Source organism: Diadema setosum, chromosome 21 (assembly GCF_964275005.1).
Source record: "Diadema setosum chromosome 21, eeDiaSeto1, whole genome shotgun sequence".
NCBI classification, from domain to species: Eukaryota; Metazoa; Echinodermata; class Echinoidea; order Diadematoida; family Diadematidae; genus Diadema; species Diadema setosum.
In genome coordinates this window covers 5512288-5533975 of record NC_092705.1, presented here as the reverse complement: position 1 = coordinate 5533975, position 21688 = coordinate 5512288, and the positions used below count along the sequence as shown (strand labels likewise).

At 36.7% G+C, this 21688-nt stretch overlaps 1 protein-coding gene across 1 annotated transcript in view; it reads left to right on the top strand.

Moving 5' to 3' along the window:
- Positions 1-21688, top strand: part of LOC140244256 (uncharacterized) — a 35471-nt gene that overhangs the window by 11056 nt on the left and 2727 nt on the right. Inside the window, exons 9-15 of the mRNA XM_072323894.1 lie at positions 404-409; positions 2141-2167; positions 8524-8690; positions 9341-9435; positions 19472-19630; positions 20279-20507; positions 21123-21202. Of these exons, the coding sequence (XP_072179995.1) occupies positions 404-409; positions 2141-2167; positions 8524-8690; positions 9341-9435; positions 19472-19630; positions 20279-20507; positions 21123-21202 (763 nt within the window). The remainder of the gene's footprint in view (positions 1-403; positions 410-2140; positions 2168-8523; positions 8691-9340; positions 9436-19471; positions 19631-20278; positions 20508-21122; positions 21203-21688) is intronic.

Genomic DNA, 21688 nt, shown 5'->3' with positions numbered 1-21688 from the left:
ATGTGAATGCTTTTTAGAGAGACCAGATTAATACTATAAAACCACAACCAAATTTCTTGTTAGATAGATCCTGTAGTTAGTTGCTTCTACTTCTGTATTCAAATTGCACAAAGATTAATGAAACCAGCAGTGTTGTTTTCCACTGGCCTGCAGAAAAAACCTTACTCATACTTATTAGATATATTGTGCTTGATATGATCTTGCTATCTCATGTCATCTCTTCAAATGTTTGTGCACAAATGCAATCAACAACCTTTGGTCATTGCTAACAACAAACAACAACAACAAAAATCCTTCTTCAACCATCTGCCATCGCTTGCAACGTGATGTGTGGCTGCCACATTGTGATTGCCACGACTTTGTCACGCCACCAACCGGATGGTTTGTTTTCCCCGAAATGTAGTGCAAGGTAGGTTTGGCGCCGGCAGAAAACAGTGACAAGTTGTGGGTTTTTAATTTTGTTTGTTCCCTCTTTTTCTGTCTGTTTGTTCGTCTATCTATCTGTCTGTCTGTCTGTCTGTCTCTTTTCTTTCTTCACAGGTAATATAGAAAGTAGAAGGCAGAATCAGTATGAGTTTGTTTGTTTTTCTCCCTCTCTGCATGTAAATCCAATCCATTGCTTGTAAGGATTTGGTATACCATGAGATATATTAAACAAATGAGGAATGACCCTTTCTGGACAGTTACAAATGAACAAAGAAATGATGGAATACATGAAAGTTGTGGCAGATACTACTACTGCCTGCAACATGAATTTGATAATTCAAATCCAAACAAAATAACCAGTGACAAAAGCAGTTTATACAAAGTCCTCATTTTCATCAACACTTGAGTTTGTAAAGGGAGGAACATACCTTGCCATAAAATAGACTCAATATGGGACATAATACTGCAAAATTGAACTTACAGACATGAATAAAAATAGAAATTTGATTTTACTTTCCAATTGACCTGTAACAAATTTTCACAATGCAAGGTCATGCAAAATGTACAAGTTGCAGCAGTAGCTATAACTGTCTGAAAACTTTGTTTTTTAATGATTTAAGGGTTTGTTTGTGCAAATGCAGTGAGAAAATTAAAAGGGAAAGAAAAGCTCATATATGATGATCGTGCCTTCTAGTTTCTTGGTTTCTAAGCTATGCATTGTATTTACTGATGACTAGTACTGTCAGGTTAAGTGAGTTTTTATTGATTTGCATGTGCGCAAACTCGATGCAGCTGTTGAGGTGATGTGAGGAAAGGTATCGTTTTAGAAATAGATATTTTGACATTTACCTCAGTTGATATAAATGCTGTCTATAAAGTATGTGAAATCATGAAAAATATGTTAAACTTTTTCTCCATGCCCTCAGTCAAACACACCCTATCCATTTAAAAAATTCATATGGGTGGCTCAGTGGTAAAGACCATGGGCTGTGTATCACAAGGTCTCTGGTTCAAGTCCCAAGGCAGCATCAATGCCTGTAGGCATGAGACTTTATCGTCATTGCCTTGCCCTTCAAAGGGGGCTTAAAGCCAAAAGTCCTGTGAATGCCTGCTTACAAGTAAGCATTCCCGCTTTAGAGGCCATGAAAAAGGAAAAAGGAGAAAAAGCAATAATCATTGCAACTGATTGACAAATTGCCCTACATCGACATAAATAAGCACTGAATTGATCAGTGTTTTAGTAGTAGCCATGCAGACGCCTGTCCGGTGATCAGGAGTTCGTAGATTCGAATCCTGCTCGAGTATGTACGCCCATGATTTTTTATCATGGCTACTACTAAAACACTGATCACTTCAGTGCTTATTTACGTCGATGTAGGGCAATTTGTCAATCAGTTGCAATGAAAACATCTCGACGGAAGAATTTCATGAATTTAAGCAATAATCATGTTTCTAATCAATCACTGAAGCTCACTTAACTATGTGTACGCTAGTCCTCAGTGAATACTGTGGTAGTATTGGTGACAGAATGTGGTTGTGGGAAACTGGAATTTCTTTCCTCATGGAGTACTAAATCGGAAAATATTCTCTTTTGTCTCACATTGAATTTTTGATGTATTGTTCTTTATCCTTTATCTCTGCCTCCTTATCCTCCCCATCCTCCCCTCTTTTCCTTTCCTTTTATATTCTAAATTTCCTGATATACCGTACCCAGCTCACCGGATTGAATTTATGGACGGAGGTCAGATGATAAATTACACTCTTGTATATTTCTCGAGTTTGGTCAGCACAGCATCACTCAACACACAATATCACTTGCAAATTGAAAAGATGTCTGATTTTGTCTGCATAAGTCATAGCATTCCATACACTTGCAACTTCATCACATGCACAATATGGTTAAGAATTCTAATGATTAGCTCTTATTTCTTCATTTATTTTTTATTATCATTTTTTTTTTTTTTTTTTTTTTGAATGGGGGTTAGGTGAAATGTAAAATATCCTGAAAGTTGTGATTTTGTAAAATGCCATTAGGATGCTGCGGGTAAAAAAAAATGAGAAAGGTGTTTTTTTTCCCTTCAATTGTCTGTCTGTGTGCTGTACAGCAGCTGATTAGTAATATCAGTCATATTCTTATTGCAATATTATTCAAAGTGACATTTCTTGTAAACCACAGATATGCAATTTTTTCTTTTACATAGACAACAAAAAGGGATATTTAAACAACAACAGAAAAAAGCCTAAAAGCCAAAAATTAAAATTTTTGTTTCAGTGACCATTTCAAATTGGCTTAACCTGCAACTTTCATATGAATATTCTGCTTTGATCTAATGCATAAACTCCACATAACCTTTGACCCTGCCCCCAGACTGACCCCCACATCCATCTCACCTCACTTAACCTCCTGTTTATCATTCTTAGCAATGCCATCTGTACGTAGGTGTATAAATAAAGATTCTTGCAGCTGCTCCTACCTGTTGAACACAAATGGGAAACGTGTTTGAATTATAACCAGCAGCACAGATACAAAATCTGCAGCAAAATCAAGCAATTGCTAATAATTTGTAGCCATCTGATTGTCAAATTTTTCAATTTGGCATTCTGTGGGGAACTTTAGAAGTTGTCTTGATCAACTGCCTTTATCATAGAAATTTGGAAATTGCTGTATATAATACCAACAGCAAAGGAAAGAAAGAAGTAAAGATCCAAAAAAAAAAATAATAATAAGCAGCTTCACTTGCCTTGGACTTTTAAACATAATTCTATACTTCACAGGAGAGGCTTGAGAAGTTTTAAGATTGTAGTACCTGTGATGCAACTTCAAAGGGTAGTCAGTGATGGATTTTGAGAAATGTAGGCTTTGTTAGAATGGTAAAAGAGTAAGAGCATAGTGCAAGCACCATCACAATCGCATAACCAAAAGAGCATTGTTACACGTCTGTCTAGGATGTCATCTTAGATACACCTGCAGTATTCAGATGGCTACAACCTCTTTGTGTTTCATTTTACTCATAAATATCGTAAGAACTGCTTACATGAAAGTAGCAAGTCCTTTTAATTCCGTCCGCTTCATCTTTTCTTCGTGTTGTAAAAGCAAAATAAGGCTATCAGTTTCTTTATTTCTTCTGAATTAGATTAATCCCTGCCACAGCAAGTTGTTCAATGCAGCTATTATAGTGTTCATATGAAATTATAAGATATATGTACCATGAAGTGATAATAGAATGTCTCTTTTTTATATGTTTTATCATATTCTATTCATCTTCTATCATATCAAAACAATATTTCCATATTGTCTGCTACACATGAAGCAATGTACGCCTTCATAATTTTTGATGTGTCTTCAGAACTTATCTACATATGCATAATATTCATTAATATTCTGACATTTTCATGTGATAATGTATTCACATGTTTTCACCTTTTTATGTTCCTTGTCTATTCATGTGTACCTGATTTGTGCATTTGTTACCCAAGGTGTTCCTGTTCATTTATGTTAAAGACTTTGCTATAGAATTTGTAAATGTGTTCATTTCATAATTTTGTTGGTTGTTGTGACTGCTTTGTGTTTGAAAAAAAAAACAACAACAACAGCAACAGGTTGCATTTAGCATTGTTTGTTTGTTTGTTTGTTTTGCTGGTCTCCAGTTAACTAACTTTGAGCTAATTAGATCTAATGGAATTCTTATGAGTGTGTATGTGTGTGTATAACACACACACACACACACACATGTGTATTTATTTTAAGATAAAATCTGTCCTTTTCTAGATCTGTTCAGAAGTGTAATGCTGAAAATGTGATATTTCTGTAATCGTGTTTTTTGATAAGCTGTGGTTGACAGTTCAATCTTTGTCCCTTTTCTTTTCTCATTCTCTTTTTGTAAATTAGTTATTTATCAATGTTTCTTTGGATCAAAGAAAAAGCAGTCAAACTCTCTTTCCTTTTTTTTTTTTTTGCTGAGGCCGCTATCAATTCTGTCACATAAAACTATTGACAATGTCTTCTTTCAGTTTTTCAATTCTTTTTGTTGGTGTTTTGGTTTGATTGCATCTCTAAGAATTTTCTGTCAAATTTTCATAAATTGCTGATTATAAGCCAAGTTACTGTAGAAATTTTCCAATTTAGTGAGATTCAAGGTGTTGTTTTTTTTTTTTTCTCTCTTTGTCGTTGATTCGTTGTGATTTTGTATTGCATGTAGGATTTCATGACTTTGGTAATATTTTGGTCTTCAGATTTTTTAGTGGATACATGTATTTGGATTTATAAGCGTAATTTTTCTCTTGTAGTTTCTGAGAGCGGATGATCCTATTTCTAGCTTTCATTAATGGTTTGTTTCTCCTAATTATGCTTGTTGGTGTAAACTTTTTTTTTCCCTTCACTTTTAGATATCTCATATTCTTTACTCTTCCCTCTATTGGATATTTCCTTGGTATTTTGGTATTTTGGTATTTTGGCATTTTTGGTATATTTTGTGCAGATGGGAATTCTTTATACAGGATTCCTTAAGTAATAATCCTTGTCTTCAAACTTTTAGAGGGCTGGGGGATACATTTATTTTTTTTCTTCATATAAGCATTCATTTGACTCTTAATTCATATTATTTGATGACTTATGATGGCTTATTTCTCCAAGTTGTGCTTGTTGGTGTTAACTCATTCCTCACATTTTTGCTTAAGTCTATCTTTTTGTTTTTGTTATTTTTTGGTACTTCTTTGTTTTCTTTAAAAAAATGATGACCAGTAGTAATGTCAGTGTATTTGCATTACTTCATAGTCAGCCTAATCAACTGGATTCTTCCTGACATTTTTTCCTGCTTCCGTTAAGTCTCATTACATTTTTTTATACTTACAGTTGTATATGATTATATAAGATTACACTTGTGTAGATACACATATCTTACACATTACATTTGATTATAATGTTTGCTTTTGATTAAGTTAAATTATCTTGAGAAATTGATTCAAATTGAAATTGAATTAATTTTGTTTGTTTGTTAAAATCTGCCAACCAAGGTGAATGCGGAATGTAGGATTCTAAAATTCCAGATTTATTCACTTGTGGACATACTCTGTGCAGAAGTTTGGGAGGTGTAGGTATCCGATAAAACAAGTGAAAACAGGCAATCTCATTTCTGTGGTTCAAAATTTAAACATTCTCTACATGATAGTAAATGAAAAATTTTGTTTTTGTACTTTTTTTTTAGTAATATTTCTAGGAATACTTCTCATTTCTTGACAATGCAGTCATGATTTTATGCCACTCAAAAGTTTTCTATACTTTGTTCTTATTGTAGCAGCAAATTCTGTATGGAAAGTTTTCTACTTTGATAAGAAGCCACTTCAGGATTCTACAGGAAATTTTAAGGGTTTCTATGGAGAATTCTATAACAGATTATTGAACATTTTACTTATGATCTATTTTACAATAAGAGCACTCCTGATTTCATTCTGTCTCTTTTATTATGTAGATAGTTTTAGTGATATTTTTCTCTCAACGTAACATAATTTTATTTATTGAGAATCTTTCTTAATTCACATAAGATATATCTGCTCAAGTTGGCCACATCTATGATTATTTCTGTTGAGACAAAACTGCATGAAAATGTTGACAAATTTGCATTAACACCAAATCATCTCACTTACATTATGACATTTTAGCAAGTCTTCCCACAATATTGTTTTTGTTATTGGCACAAAGTGCATGTAGTTTCTTTCAGAAATCAATTTATCATTTTTTTTTTTCATTTGTTTTGTATGATTTTGATGGAAGTATTTTAACCCATTGAGGACAGGTCCCGAGTACTAGTATACTCGGGCAAGTGTCTATGGGAAATGAATGCGTGTTGTAGCAAAATCAAACCGTCCTCAAGGGGTTAAAAGTGGTTGAGATTCAAGTTTGTGGATTTGGTTCACATTGTTGACCTCTAAAACTGAACTCTGTTCATGTGACGGCATAATATCAGATGAAGGGCAGCTCAACGTCAAAGTGATGGAGGCATATCGTAAGTTTGCTTCTATTGCAAGCCAGTGACTTCAGTTTGTTTATACATTCAATACGTAACAGTGATTTAGGGTATTCTCGTTATACAAGTGATGTGAAATTTGGGTATGGGGATGGTGGAACTGGGATGGTGTAACTGGTATGTTGGTCTTTTTATGGAGGGTTTATTAATGTTTTCTATGTTCTATGTTTTTGTAAAGCTAGTTGGAAATTGATCAGAGTTATCATTTTTGAAGCTGGTTGGGCCAAGGTTTGGAGGTTATTAAACATACAAGGGTGCTGCTCTTGGGGTGGCAGTTGTATTAAAGGTTTCTGGGAGAGGGATTTTAAGGTGATTTTCATTGGTTTTTACAAGGACTCTAGTTTCACCAGGGTATGGTTTGGGAATATTTTTGTGGTCGCATGTCCATGTTGAGATTGATTCTTTATCTGTCTGTCTGTCTGTCTCTGTCTGTGTCTCTATTTATTTTTCTATCTATCTATCTGTCTGTCTATCCATCTATCTATCTACATAAATATGTTGTCTTTCCCTTCTCCTTTGGCAATTTTCTTGTAAATGCTATGGTTACATTACATAATGGATGACTGCTGTTGGATGGGAACATACAGAATGACTGATTGAAAGGGTTTGAAATGTACATGTATATACTGTATTTAGGGACTTATAAACTCCCCGAAATAGCATTTCAAACCCTTAGGTGAGAACCTTTTTTTTTTTTTTTTTTTTTTTCATATATTCCTGACAACAGAGACTCATCACCTGCCACATGTTATATGGGTTAGTCAAAATGCTATGGGAGAAATGCACACCTTTGACTTCATATTGCTGTGGTAGCCACTCTTTCAGCATCATCAACAACCTCACAGCTACCATGAAAGCTAGAAATGCTCAAGTGTACAAAGCTTCAGTGTCCTAGTGTGTCATGCGTACAGTGTGCAAACAAATTGGGTTGCTTCACGCTGTTTACCTGAAAATGCTCTCCCCTGTGGGAAATCATTCCCAAGAATGCTTGCCCTTTGCTAGAATATTACAAAAGGTTGGCTGTCATGCGATCATGTTTGTCAAATGGCTGACTAGTATTTGACTAACCCATCTGATATAGTTGACGGCTGCTTTTCATTGATCTCTTTGAAATGCAAAGAAATGTAAAGTAGCAAAGGAGACCAACAAAACAAACAACAGCTTGTGGAATGTCTGGGTAGAAAACAAGGAAGCAAGCAAACAAACAAACAAACTAATATTTGCTTAACACTACTATTTAACTGGTGTGCAGTCTCGACATATGTGTGTTCGCTAACTGGTACTGTAGTCAGTGATATGTGTCCAGAAAGAAATGTACTTTAGATAGTATGTGTAAGCTGTGTGAACTGGTTCTCAAAGCAAGGGCTCACTTACTCTTGTCCGAGAAGTCTGGGGTTATGCAGTTTGTCACATTGCATTGAATTAACTTCTTTCTAAGGCAGCAAGCTTGTCACTATGTTCATTTTGACTATTCATTTATTTGCTATTTTGGTTATGCAACATAATGTCCAAAAAGAAAAAGAGTTTGGATGTAAAATGCAGGTTGTTTTTAGAGCCCATTAATAAAGGCAAAATGTTGAAATGCATTACATTAAAATTATCAAAAGAAAAAAAAAACAAGGCATGTAATCATTCAAGTTTCAAATCTTGCCGGTTTCTAGCAAAAGAGCAATTGTGTTAAATTGAACCCACATAAAGATGTCAGAATTGTATCAAAGAATATGGCCTTGGTCCATGTTCTGGCATTTTCATGTGGAGCAATGGGCAGTTAACAAAAAGGCATTTCATTTTCAGGTGCAGTCAGGCAATTCAAATGAAAATAGAAATGATGACAAAATGGTGAAGGGAAACCTTTATACCATAAAATCTTAATGAGGAACAACATTTAAGGTGGCGTTGTCCTAAAATTTCCCAGAATAAGTGCTTTGCTTTGAGAACTACGCTTACACTCTTACACCACCAAGCTCATACTTTTAACACAAGACACATTTGTAAATGACTATGCCCTGCATTTCTGTGCCTAGTTTGGCTGTCTAAGCTAACCTCTTCTGCTCACACGATTTCCTCATGACAGTCGCCAGGCAGATGAAGACCATCAACTACTCCCTGGCCTCCCAGAAGTGTCTTGACGAGGGCTGGACGGTGCGGCCGCCCTCGCCCGAAGAGGACGACGGCAACAACAAGCCGGTCTTTGTTCCCGAGCCCACGACCCCTCAACTCCCCGTTGTGTTCAAGTCCAAGGTAGACTGAAAGTGATGTGCCACGCCCGCTCCCATTGGCCCCTTCTCCTCTCTCCTCCTGATCTGCGGGTCGACCTCCCTCGCCCCACCCCTGCAGGCTCTCCACCCCCCCAGCACACACACACACACTTGCAATAGTAATGCATACTGCTGCATATGCATTTTCTTTTTATAGTTTATTCAAATTTCATTCCATGATATAGAAATTGTATTCGCAAAGAAACAAATGTACAAATTAAAAAGAAACAATGGCAGCTAGTATTCCACTCTCTAATGCTGCTTGATCACACAAAATACTAGAGTATAATCTGAAAACATGCATACACATTGTTACAAAAAATCAAAGTGCAGAAAAATCATAATATACAACATACACACACACACACGCAAACACCTTAGTGAAATTTATTCGCAGACAGAGAATAGAGAGTGAGCTTCTAACGTCCCCATCGAATCCTTTGAAGAAACATATCGATCCTTGGTTTTGGATTATTTGATTGGATTGATTATTTGCTGTAATATAATCATAAATCTTGTTTCTACCTGTTTTTGCAAGAGGCAAGTCTATTTCTAATGAAGGTTTCTATTCATATCCAGTTTCTTCATTCTATTCATGTTTTTTTTTTCTCATACTTTTTTTTTTCTACACAGAAGAGGCAAGGCAAGGAGACCCCCATTGTCATGAAACGCTATCGCAGTGGCCAGCTCTTTCTGATTCAGTTTGAGGACGGCACAGGAGCTGTTTAGTATCCTCTATCTTTTATTTGTATTTTGTTTTGTCTGCCTCTGAGTTGTGCAGTTACCATCTTAGTGTGCTTTCTTCACTTTCAATTTCTGTCAAAACTCTTAACCACCATGAGTTCGAGTATGATGTCATAATGATTCCCAGCCAACTCAAGACGCTGCGCTTGAGTTTAAACCCAAAACTGGAAATAACCTGTATGATACCTTTGGATATGTTGGCTTTGGGAGACAAATTTTGGAGTTTTTGGAAATATTTCACTTAGACCCGGGTAGTGGGCAAAAAGTGTGACTTGAAATACAGTGTTGTAAGTGCATAGTGAATGATATGTGTTTGGTGCCATAAGAACTATGACGTGAAATTTGTGTGGTAGGTACAGTGTACATGTGTGGCAGAGAGCCATTTCATATATATATTGTCCAAATATATATCATATGCTAAATTCATAGCTGCCAAATAGTTCGTGTTTGATTTCTGCAGTGTTTTTCTTCAGCAAAAATAACAGTTTTTTGAAGGAAAGATTACAGTTGCTGTAGTACTGTATGTGCAATCTTCATTTTTTAACCAAAATATAATTGTTGCATTGAAAATATGGTTGCTACTGTACATCAGTATGTGTTTTGATGTGCAGAGGTTGGAAGCCCTGTTTATATTGCATGGGCTCTTTTTGGATATGTTAATGGAATGAAACCAACGCAGACTCGGATCACGACCGCTCCACATCTTCTAACGCCAGTCCCGCACCGCAGGAGTCCGCACCGTCAGCATTCCAGCAAGCGCCGGGCCGTGACCCGCTGTTGACCATCAATGATATAGCATCCATGATATCGGACCTTAAAAACACAACCGAGGCAAATAACCGCCAGCTAAACGGTAAAATCGACGGGCTCATCACCGACGTAACGTCACTGAGACAGGAGTTAACAACAACAAAACAAACTGTCACAGCATTGGAAACCAGTGCAACCGACATGTCTTGCCGTCTTGATGATATCGAATCCACCAAACTACCGGACCTGCTCGACAAAATAGAGAAAGCAAAATCTGAACTGGACGAAAAACTAATGCTCTTCGAAATCCATGAACGTAAACAGAACTTATTGATATACGGTATCCCAAAGGTTTCCAATGAAAATGTAGTAAAACTTTGCACCGACACATTCGCAGAGATCCTCAACATTTCCCCTGAGGAATCGGCCAGAATTCCACTCATGAACGCCCATCGACTTCCTCGCAGACTACCGGCACAACAGGTAGACGCAGCCGCGTCTTCACCAACCAGCCACACCGTCGCCCCAGACCCGATCATCGTTCGATTCGGCCGCATGAGCGACCGAGACCAGATTCTGCAGGCATCTACACGTACTCGACAACGCGCATCCCTTCAACCAGCAACAACCACCGACGCAGCCAGCACTACCCACCGCAGAATCACCGTACGGACCGATCTTCCAGCTTCGATGAAGCGAGAGCGTGGACGACTTGCCAACATAGCGTACGGCCTGAGAACCAAGGACAAGCTAGCCACGCGAATCATTGTAAGGGGCACCCGTGTCATATTGCAGACGAGAAAGAACGACACAAATCTCTCTTCACAAGCAGCCTGGACGGCATGGAAGGGCTGAAGAAAACTAAACTTCATTTCAAAGTAAGGAAAATGCACATTTCTATTCTTTACGATAAAGAATTAGCTGATGTTCATCCGAAATGTGTGTGTGTTGTTTTTTTTTTGTTCTCTCATAATGAATCCATTATAGGAGTGATACAAATTGAAAGTATAACAGCCAATAGAGAAGGCACTTTATGATTGTACAGTGTTAGAGTAAAATGTCGAAAATAGAAAAGCCTGAAAGAAGGTACCTTGTGATTATACAGTATTATATTCCAGTTAGGGGATGTGTGAGACAAGCTGTTTGCCCTACAACACAAATTGTATTATATATAGTTGTTTTTGTTTTGTTTTTTGCTCGCCGCCTAGTACGACGGGTAATGCCGCCAGTCTCAACTGCTGCTCATCTTTTTAACTGCCTCATTCTGCTCTGTAACTCGCGGCCTTTGATACGTAAACTTTATCTAGTCTCTCACATAGTTTCCCAATCCACTGAACACAATTACGTCATTTTGATTTCAACACTGACAGCACTACAGTGCATGATAAATAATGTCTCTGAATTGGATTATGAACCCAGGTTCCTCATAAGACAAAAATCAGAAGAAGTGTTAATGACACTTTACGCGACTGATGAGAATAATGTTGATAAAACAGAGGGTATGAGGATATAAGCTTTATGGTAATTCACCATTATTTTTTACTTTAAGAAATGTACAAAAACTAGGTTATATTGTCTGAGAATGTGCTCCTTGTTCATATGGAGAATATATATTCTACCTTTCCAACGTCTGTATTAGAAATGTGAGAAATTTCCCCCTCGATCGTTACAATCGAACGCAATCTTCTTCTTTCGGAGAAAATATTTAGACGAAAGGAATTATTCGATTCTTAAGATTGTGAAGTGATATGAAATTTTGGAATTCAAGCCTGAATTTCAGTTAGCCTGTCAGTTATGAACCGTTACTAGGTTTAATTAATTTGTATATTCCATAGATATGGCGACAACTGGGAAATGAAGTCCCACATAACGCATATTATTCTTAGAGATGACGGGTCTTTGGTCCGCCGTCTGGTCTAAAACACACATGGTTGCTGATATCAAACATCTTGTCAATTTGTTTGTTTGGTTTTTCTTTTCTTTTTTTTTTTTTGGTACTTTTTACATCTATTGGCAACGAAGTCTTGCGTAACGCAACATCGTCGTCCATATAGTCGGTTGGTCGTTGCCCTAGCTGCCTGATTAAACTTTTACATATTATTGTATAAAGCATGGGTTTTGCACATGAACTCTCGATACCTTGCAAGTCAGGTTGTTTGGCCTGCCCCTTGTCTTTTGCAGTGCTATTTTTTCATTTGCTACTCTGAAACACATGTCGTTGAAACGAAACAATTTGTCACCTTTATCACGCCAGGTGTTCACATAGGCCACTTTCGTTTGAGGCGTAATGTATGTACCATCCTGGCCTTAGTGAGAAAGATTATCAGCCATTCACAAGTCAATTTGAAAAGTGAGAGTCAATGTGTATTAAATGTTTCATACGGTATCTTCTGGCGACGAAGCCTTGCGTAACACTCCATCGTCATTCACAGTCGGCTGGTCGTTGCCCCAGCTGCATCATTAGACTGTTAACATAGATTTGCAGTATGAAGTCCTCGACTTTGCACATGAACTCTAAATGCCTTGCACGTCATAAATTTTGGTATATTAATTTTTGAAGATGTAGGTCCAATGTGCTTGTGTTTGCATACACAGTGACATGACTCATGATAAGGAAATCCTATGTAACAATAGAACAATCTTTTATGTTACTGTTGTTAAACAACTGTTATTAAAAGCGGGTTTTAGGGCTACTTTAAAACTTGGCAGTGAATTACGTTAGCTATAACAGAAGTCAATGGTTTTCGCCCCAACCGTCCTCCATACACTGTATAGCATCTTCCGACGCTCACATTCCTTGAAATTCTTTTTTTTTTTGTTGATGTTTGTACATCCAATTGCTTTATTTTCTTTTCTCTTCTTTTCCCGCCACCCACAAACGATAGCCTCCAAGCCGTTTAAACTGTTGGCTACATCCACACACATTATGAAGACGCTCATCGTAAGTTACGTAAAAATAGACTCAATGATTTAGAGCTCGCGGGTCATTGCTCTACTCCCCTCGTTAATTTCAATGCTGTTTATTAGTTCTAAAACCTGAAGTAACAACTGGCGTGAGCACTATGAAGAATCCCTTACGTCACATTCTTTTGAGTTTTGCCACCCCGGCTCCAAGAGTGAAAAGTTTGTAATTTAAAGGTGAATTTTATTCTTTGGAACATTACTATTGTGTGTTGAAATGGGGACACGTGTCATCGTAATATTATGTAACGCATTATTGTTGTATGATAGCTAACAGGTTCTTTTGCCTGCTCCTTGGCTTCTGCTGTTACACTATTTTGTTCTTTTGTTACTCTGCATAACACATGGTCGTTGATACGAACCATTTTATCATCTTTGTCATGTCACGTGCTACAGGTCTGTATTCTTTTGGGGCATTATGTACGCACAATATCTTGGCCTCGATAGAAAAGCTTAAATCAAGGACTCTCGTTATTTATAAATCTATTTGGAAAGTGAGAGTCAATGTGTACAACAATACCTCATAGTATCTTTTGGCAGTAAAGTCTTACGTAAGACACCATCGTCGCTCACAGTCAGGTTGATCGTTGCCATATAGCTACTATTACTCATAGTGTAAAGTCTTTGATTTTGTGAATGAATTCTATTATATATGTATATATATATATATATATATATATATATACATCGAAATGAACTATGATAAGGAAATTTTACAGTAGAACAGTTTTTTTTTTCTCCAATGCTACTCCTGTTAAACAATTGAATGTTTGTTTTATAAAAGAAACAATTATTTTTTATTAGCCACTCAAAATCATTTCATTTCAGCCATTTCATTAAGTAATTCTCTGTGGGTTATTTTGAAACTTGCTAATGAATCACGATATATAGCATAGCTATTATAGAAGTTAATGGTCTTCGCCCCAACCGTCCTCCATAGACTGTATTGCTTCTTTCGACGGTCACGTTCCTTGAATTCGTTGTTTTGTTTTGTTTTGTTTTGTTTTCATCTGATCCCTTTATTTTCATTTCCCGCCACTCATAAATAATAGCCTCTAAGCTGTAAAAGCTGTTGGCTATTTTTCCACAAACATTATAAAGACGCTCACTGTAATTTACGTAAAAATAGACTCAATGACTTAGAGTTGACGGGTTATTGCTCCACTTCCATCGTTAATTTCAATGCTGTTTATTTGTTCTGAAACGTGTAAAAACTGGCTTGAACACCACGAAGAGTCTTTTACGTAACAATCTTTTGAGTTTTGCTACCCCGGATCCAAGAGCGAAACGTTTGCGATTCAAACGTGAATTTCGTTTATTGTAACATTACTATTGTGTGCTCAAATGGGGACACGTGTCATCGTAATATTACGTAACAAAGCATTGTTGTTTGATAGCTAACAAGTTGTTTGGCCAGCTCCCTGGTTTTAGCTGTTATATTACATTATTCTTTTGCTACTCCGAACACACGGTCGTCGACACGAAACATTTTTCATCTTTGTCATACCACGTGCTACAGGCCAGTTTTCGTTTGGGGCATTATGTACGTAACATCCTGGCCTCGATAGAAAAACTCAAATCAATGACTCGCGCCATTTACAAATCTGTTCGAAAAGTGAGAGTCAACGTGCCAAACATATTTTATACGGTATATCTTTTGGCAACGAAGTCTTACGTAAAACACATCATTGTTATTCATTTATGGTTGGCTGGTCGTTGCCTTACTATTCAAAGTTGCTCAGTTCAATCTTTTGCACATGCGGCTGCAAAGTTTCACCCTTTCAGAGGGTGCTCACCTCTTATGAGGTATCCGACTGGTATTTATCCCTAGGTTAATTTTAATATACCAAGTTGCGTCTCAGTTAGCTGTATCTTAGCTTGTCTCTTTGCTCTTGTTTTCCATGAGGGAAATTAAAAACCAGAGATTGTTGTACTTTCCGAAACGTATGAAATTACTATGGGCTACTGCCGCCCCCCCCCCCCCCCCCCCCTTTGGGATTTCTGTGACGTAGGAGACCGGAGGTGTTTAGTGATTATTGATTGCGAGATAATTATATATGCATATATACATGTAAATGTTTGATATGTTTGAAGAATAATTCAGTGATATGGATGATTTCTTTTCCTGCCAAACAAATGTATATCGGTAAATAGCTGATTGTTTACATTTTTTTCTTGTCAGTGGGAGCTCTGTCCACTTCCACTCTCCACTGCCTAGTACGTGTAGCACACGTCCTTGCTTGTTGAATAAGTTCATGTTAGGCATTGTACACGAGGCAATGGCCTTGTGTACCATCCGCAACGATGTTGATTCTGTGTCATCTGTGTTCATGTTCGTTTCCCTGTTTTGTGTGTGTTTCATGTTTCTCTGTACGCATTTCGGTTTCCTTTCTTCTTTTAGGTCTGCATACCCCCACGTAGCTGCTGAGCTAGGACCAGACGGGAAGCCAGCTATTAATTCCCGAATGTTTTATATTTTAACCCATGGCTAACGCAACAAATTTTGCTTTTAATTCTTTGAATAGTGATGAATTCTATAACACAGTAAGGCACTCTGAATCTGATCATGTAAATATTATTTCCAGTGAATATGAAGATTACATATCCGATAAATACAATACCTCAGCACAAGAATTTGAATATAACTTTGACTCAAATGATCCAGTCCAGAGTCCATCGTGTGTTTATTTGACCGAAAATCAGTATAAAAATCGGATCACGAATACAGTTGGTGAAAAATTTTTGTTAGCTCACTTTAACATACGCAGTATCAACAAAAATTTTGATAAGTTGCGCTTACTCTTAGAAAACCCAGATCATAAATCTTGCTCCATCATAGGGTTAACAGAAACATGGCTGAACTCTAATATCAGTCATTTATTTTCTTTACCCGGATTCGAATTTGTATTTAGAAATAGAAGCGAGAGAGTTGGTGGTGGAGTTGGTTTGTACATCTCGAAAAAATTTAAATATATCATACATGAGGAGATTAGTGTTATGAGCGATGTACTTGAATCCCTTTTTATTGAATTGATAAATCCACATGGAAAAAATATTATGATTGGCGTAATTTACAGGCCCCCTCGTTCGAATTTAAATGATTTTTTGACTGTTTTGCAGGATTTAGTACAAAATCCCATGATACTTAATAAAGATACATTTTTGATGGGCGATTTTAATATCGATCTCATGAAATGTAACTCCCAAAACACTTCAAAAGAATTTGTAGAAACATTAATGTCTGCTTCGTTTTTACCATTAATCTCCAAGCCCACCCGTGTCGCCAGCCAATCGGCTACCCTCATAGACAACATCTTTTGTAATGTTTTTCCACTTCCTGAGTCTGGTATCGTCCTCTCAGACATCACTGACCATTTTCCTATATTTGCTCAGGTACCAATTAAACTGAATAAACAAAATAATTATTATAAGCGTCGTAAGATTACTGCAGATAATCTTATAAGTCTTCAAAACAGTTTAAAAGAAATCGACTGGTCTTCTGTATACAACACTACAGATGTCAACTTGTCTTATGACTATTTCATATCTACTCTTACCTCCGAAATCGATAACCATATTCCCCTGCGTAATATAAAAAATAGATATAAGCAAATTCCAAGACTCCCGTGGATAACCCAGTCTATATTACGATCTATAAACAGGAAAAATAATTTGTTTTATAAATATAGATGTAATCCCACTGAAAAAAATAAGAAAAAATATGTTTCATACAAAAACACACTCACCAAATTATTACGTACGCAGAAGAAAATGTTCTATGTGAATCAGATAAGCAAATACAAAAATGATATTAAAAACACATGGAAAACATTAAAGAATGCTATGAATATATCTAACAATTCATCTAATATTTCTGAAATTCGGTGGGGCAATGCCTCCAGCAACACTCCCGCTGGCATGGCGGAAATTTTCAATGACTTTTTCTCTTCAATTGGAAAAAATCTTTCTCAAAATATTCCTCTTTCTAGTAAATCTTTTAATGATTTCTTAGATACACCTAACTCCAAAACTATATTTTTTGACCCAACATATAAAGAAGAAATAATAAAGATTGTTGCTAATTTGAAAGAAGGAAAAAGTCCTGGCCATGACGGAATTGACAACTATTTGATAAAAAACATAATTCCTCAAATAGTGGATCCCTTAGTACACATTATCAACTCATCACTTACAACTGGCCATGTGCCAAATAGCATGAAAATTGCGAAAGTAATTCCTATTTACAAGAAAGGGGAGAAGGATGATGTCAATAACTATAGACCCATATCTCTATTATCTTCTATTTCTAAGATTCTTGAAAGAATAGTTTATATCAGGACAGTACGTTTTCTTAAAACCTGCGACATATTCTCAAACTTTCAATTTGGATTCAGGGAAAATCACAGCACAACACACGCACTACTTGCCCTCATCGACAAAGTCACACAAGCACTCGACACACATTCACACACAATAGGTATCTTCTTGGACTTCTCCAAGGCCTTTGACACGATTAACCACGGAATACTTCTCGCCAAACTGTCTCATTATGGAATACGTGGAAAGGCCTTGGAGTGGTTCACGAGTTACCTATCAGAAAGATCCCAATTTGTATATGTTAACGGCTTTGACTCTCAAAGTAAAACAATTGCATCTGGTGTTCCACAAGGGAGTTTATTAGGCCCATTGTTATTCATTATTTATATTAATGATTTTCATAGATCCTCGGAGAAACTATCATTCATATTATTCGCGGATGACTCTAACCTTTTTTTTTCTCACCCTGACCCAAACATTTTAATAAGAACAGTCAATGAAGAACTGAAAAAGGTTATACAATGGATATACGCAAATAAATTGTCATTAAATATTCAAAAAACAAAAGTTATGCTTTTTAGTAATTCTTTAGATAGCCTCCCAGGCAAAATAACATTTGATACTACTCCCTTAGAAGAAGTTTCTTCCTTTAAATTTCTTGGTGTTTGCGTCGATAACAAGCTTTCATGGAGGAATCATATTGATAACATATGTACAACTATATCACGTAACATTGGCGTAATGAATAGATTAAAATATTATCTTCCTTCATCTGCATTATTAACTCTTTATTCTAGTTTGATACTACCTTATTTAAACTACGGGATTCTTGCTTGGGGTAATACATATCAGATGTTACTTGATAAACTTCTTTTACTGCAAAAGAAAGCGCTTAGAATTGTTTTTAATTTACATACCCGAGAACATACAGATGCTTTGTTTTCTGACCATAGAATATTAAAAGTAAATGATTTGTATGTGTTTCAACTTGGCCAGTTTATGTTTAATTACAACAGTAACTTTTTACCTAAAATATTCCATGATTCATTTCATCGAAATAGTCATGTTCATAACTATCCCACGCGACGATCCGACGAATTTCATCTTCCACTAATGAGAACCGCACATGCCCAAAATACATTTCTTTATACCGGACCCAGACTTTGGAATAACTTAGATAATAGTTTAAAAGATTCCCCCAAATTTGTTACATTTAAATACAAACTCAGAAAATATTTACTTTCTACCTATAATCTTAGATAATTTAAATTGTTTTGATTCATGCTTGAGCCTTCACCTGTCCTGATGTCGCAGCACTTGGCGTGTTCTGTGTGCAGACTTCTCTTCTTTCTTCTCTCCTCTTCCTTTCCTGTCTTTTGTTCCTCGTAGACTTGTATTGTTACCGTCTTCTCTCCTCTCGGTACTGTCTCGCGTCTTACAGTGTATACGTGTGGGTAATCGAATGTGTGTACGAACGTGTTGTCCTTGTCATATTTTCCCGGTACACGTGGTTCAGTGAGCAGTGTCCGGGCACTAGCATTGGTATTCTATATTTTTTTCCCAACCGGTGTATCTCAAAATAATTACATGTATATTGTTATAGAATAGTATATAATTTACTCATTATTTGTCTAGCGATCCACGTCCGACAAGCTATGCTTTTTAGTGGATCACTATTTTCCATAATCGAATTCATTTTCCGCTCTCCCACGAAGTATTTATACAGTGTTTTCCTAAATATTGTACATGTTATATGTTGTTCTATAACTTGTCTCGTATATATATTACATGAATCTTTTGCAAACGTTTGAACAATATTTCATCACATGTATACTTTGTACTATGTTTTTTCTTTTTTGGATTTTCGTTGATTGGAAATAAACTATGATTGAATTGAATTGAATTGAAAAATGGCACAACACAAGAAAAGGTGTTTGATGCTCTTTGGTATGCATATCGTTGAGTGACCCTTGACCTTAGTCATCCTGTCAGTTATCCGTCCGGAGCCCTGGCCATCCTGATCACAGCCGTTGAGAAGAATCAGTTTGCATACTATGTCCAGTCGGACGGCAAGCCGGAGGACGTCAAGCTCCTGGCCGTCTTTGAGCCCAACGGAAATGGCACCTGTTACCATAGCAACGGAAATATCAGGTAATTAAGTGACCTTTGGATGGAATTAGGCTATTATTTGACTGTTATTTTGTATTTTTGTATATATCCAAGGACCAAAGCTGTCAATACCATGTGTGCACTATACAGTGATTTTGTTGTTGTTGTTGTTGTTGTTGCTATTGTTTTTTGTTTTTTGTTTGTTTTTTTTTTTTTGCTCATGGAGGTGTCATGTCCTAGTGGTTTGTGTTGATGTGTAGTCTATTTTAGACAGATATTAGATGGAACTCATTCATTAAATCTGCACATAATCAGAAAAAAAAATAATGCCCATTTTAGCCAGAAATATTAGCTTTGATTTAATTGACTGTAATAAATTTAAAGATCATTTCTAAAATTTTGCAACCAAAACAAACATTGGCTGAAGTGAAAGTAAATTTTGTATTCTACCTCATGAAATACTAGACATGAACAGAAATAGCCCAAAAAAAAGAAAAAAAAGATGCAGCATCAAAGCTCAGAAATGTTGTTTCTTAGATCTGATATGTTAAAGTAAGATGCACTTTTCTGATTCCCTCATATTTTGTGTTGCTTTTGTATGTGTGTGTGTGTGTGTGTGTGTGCACTCAATTTTCTGAACACAATTATTTTTTTTTGTATCCTGTTCATGCTTGCGGCAACCACCACCAGGCTGAACCTCAACCAGTTTGGGGGCACCTTCGCCGACCAGTCGGGCACCCTAAAGAAGCGGTGGTCGTGGAAGGACGAGGAGAACCTGTCCAAGACCCCGCCCTTCCAACCCATCTGCTTCTCTATCAACCCGCAGCTCAGCGTCCGCTGCATGACCCAGGATCAGATTTTTGTCAGCTTCAACTGTGACCTGCAGACGTGCCGCTTCAACGTCGGCTCCAAGTTAAAGGTGGGGCCCTGGAAACAAAGAAAGACCTTAAAAAAAAAACCAAAACAACTAAATCGACAAACTTCTGAAGAGTTGTGGCCTAGCTGGAGCTGGAAAATATCTGAGATTCTTGCAGCATCCTACCTTGTATGTTTTGTTGTTGTTGTTGTTGTTGTTTTTTTTTTTTTTTAGGGGCGGGGTGGTTACCCAGGAAGTTGGGGTCTTGCAAAAAAGTAGTAAAGAAAGAAAATGATCCTAGAGTCTTGTGATTTAGAGTAGGATAATGTTTGATACAATTCATACAACATTAAACTTGTGTGGTATGTGTGGGGGTCTTATTTTGTCAATATTAGTATCTCTTGGAAGTGTTTGTTGAGGGTATGCATCATTTGAAACGTATTTTAGTTCATGTAGCTTATGTCTGTTGAGCTTGTGACAGGTATTGTAATTCTTATCTGTCCACGCGTTAAAAATTCCAGAGCTAATTTTGGTTTCATTATTTTCATCAGACGTGAGAGTTGAGAAAATCGCAGATATTTACGCTCGTTGATGTGGAATGAATGTCTTTCTTTCATTGGTGTTTTTGGTTGTCATTCATCATCCTTATTTCTCATCTCTGCCTATCATTTCTCTTAGCTGGTGGCACCAGACCACGTCCCACCCAAAGAGATTGACAGGGATATGCTCTACATCTCAGAGATCAAGACATACGTCCAGTAAGTATTCAGAATCAGAACTCTTAAGCTCTCAATAAGGAAAAGACCTGTCATGCTGTGTCATATTGCGACATTTTAAAGACTGAGTGATGAAAGTTGTTATAAAGTTACCTTAGGGTTAGAGAGAAAAGAAGTTTCCTACCGTTTAGAACTACCAAATGACTGAGGAACCTCAACCCTACTAAAGGATATAAATGTACTCAAGAGATCTGGGGCCTGTCGTATCAAACTTTTTTTCTGAGAAAACTGAGTTTACTTTTTAACAGAGTCTTTTCCTTTGTTAAAGTCAGTGGAAGAATCATAATTTTCTGAGTTTTCAGTTCTTACTAAAATTCTTTCTCAGGTAAAAAGTTTTTACCTGATGTACAACAGACCCCTGGACTTGAAAATATCTACTTTTCTCTTTGCGCTATTCTATGATTCTGAACATGGCTAGCCAATGTTTGTGCATTGCAAGTGAAATTACACCACAGAAAATGACATTAT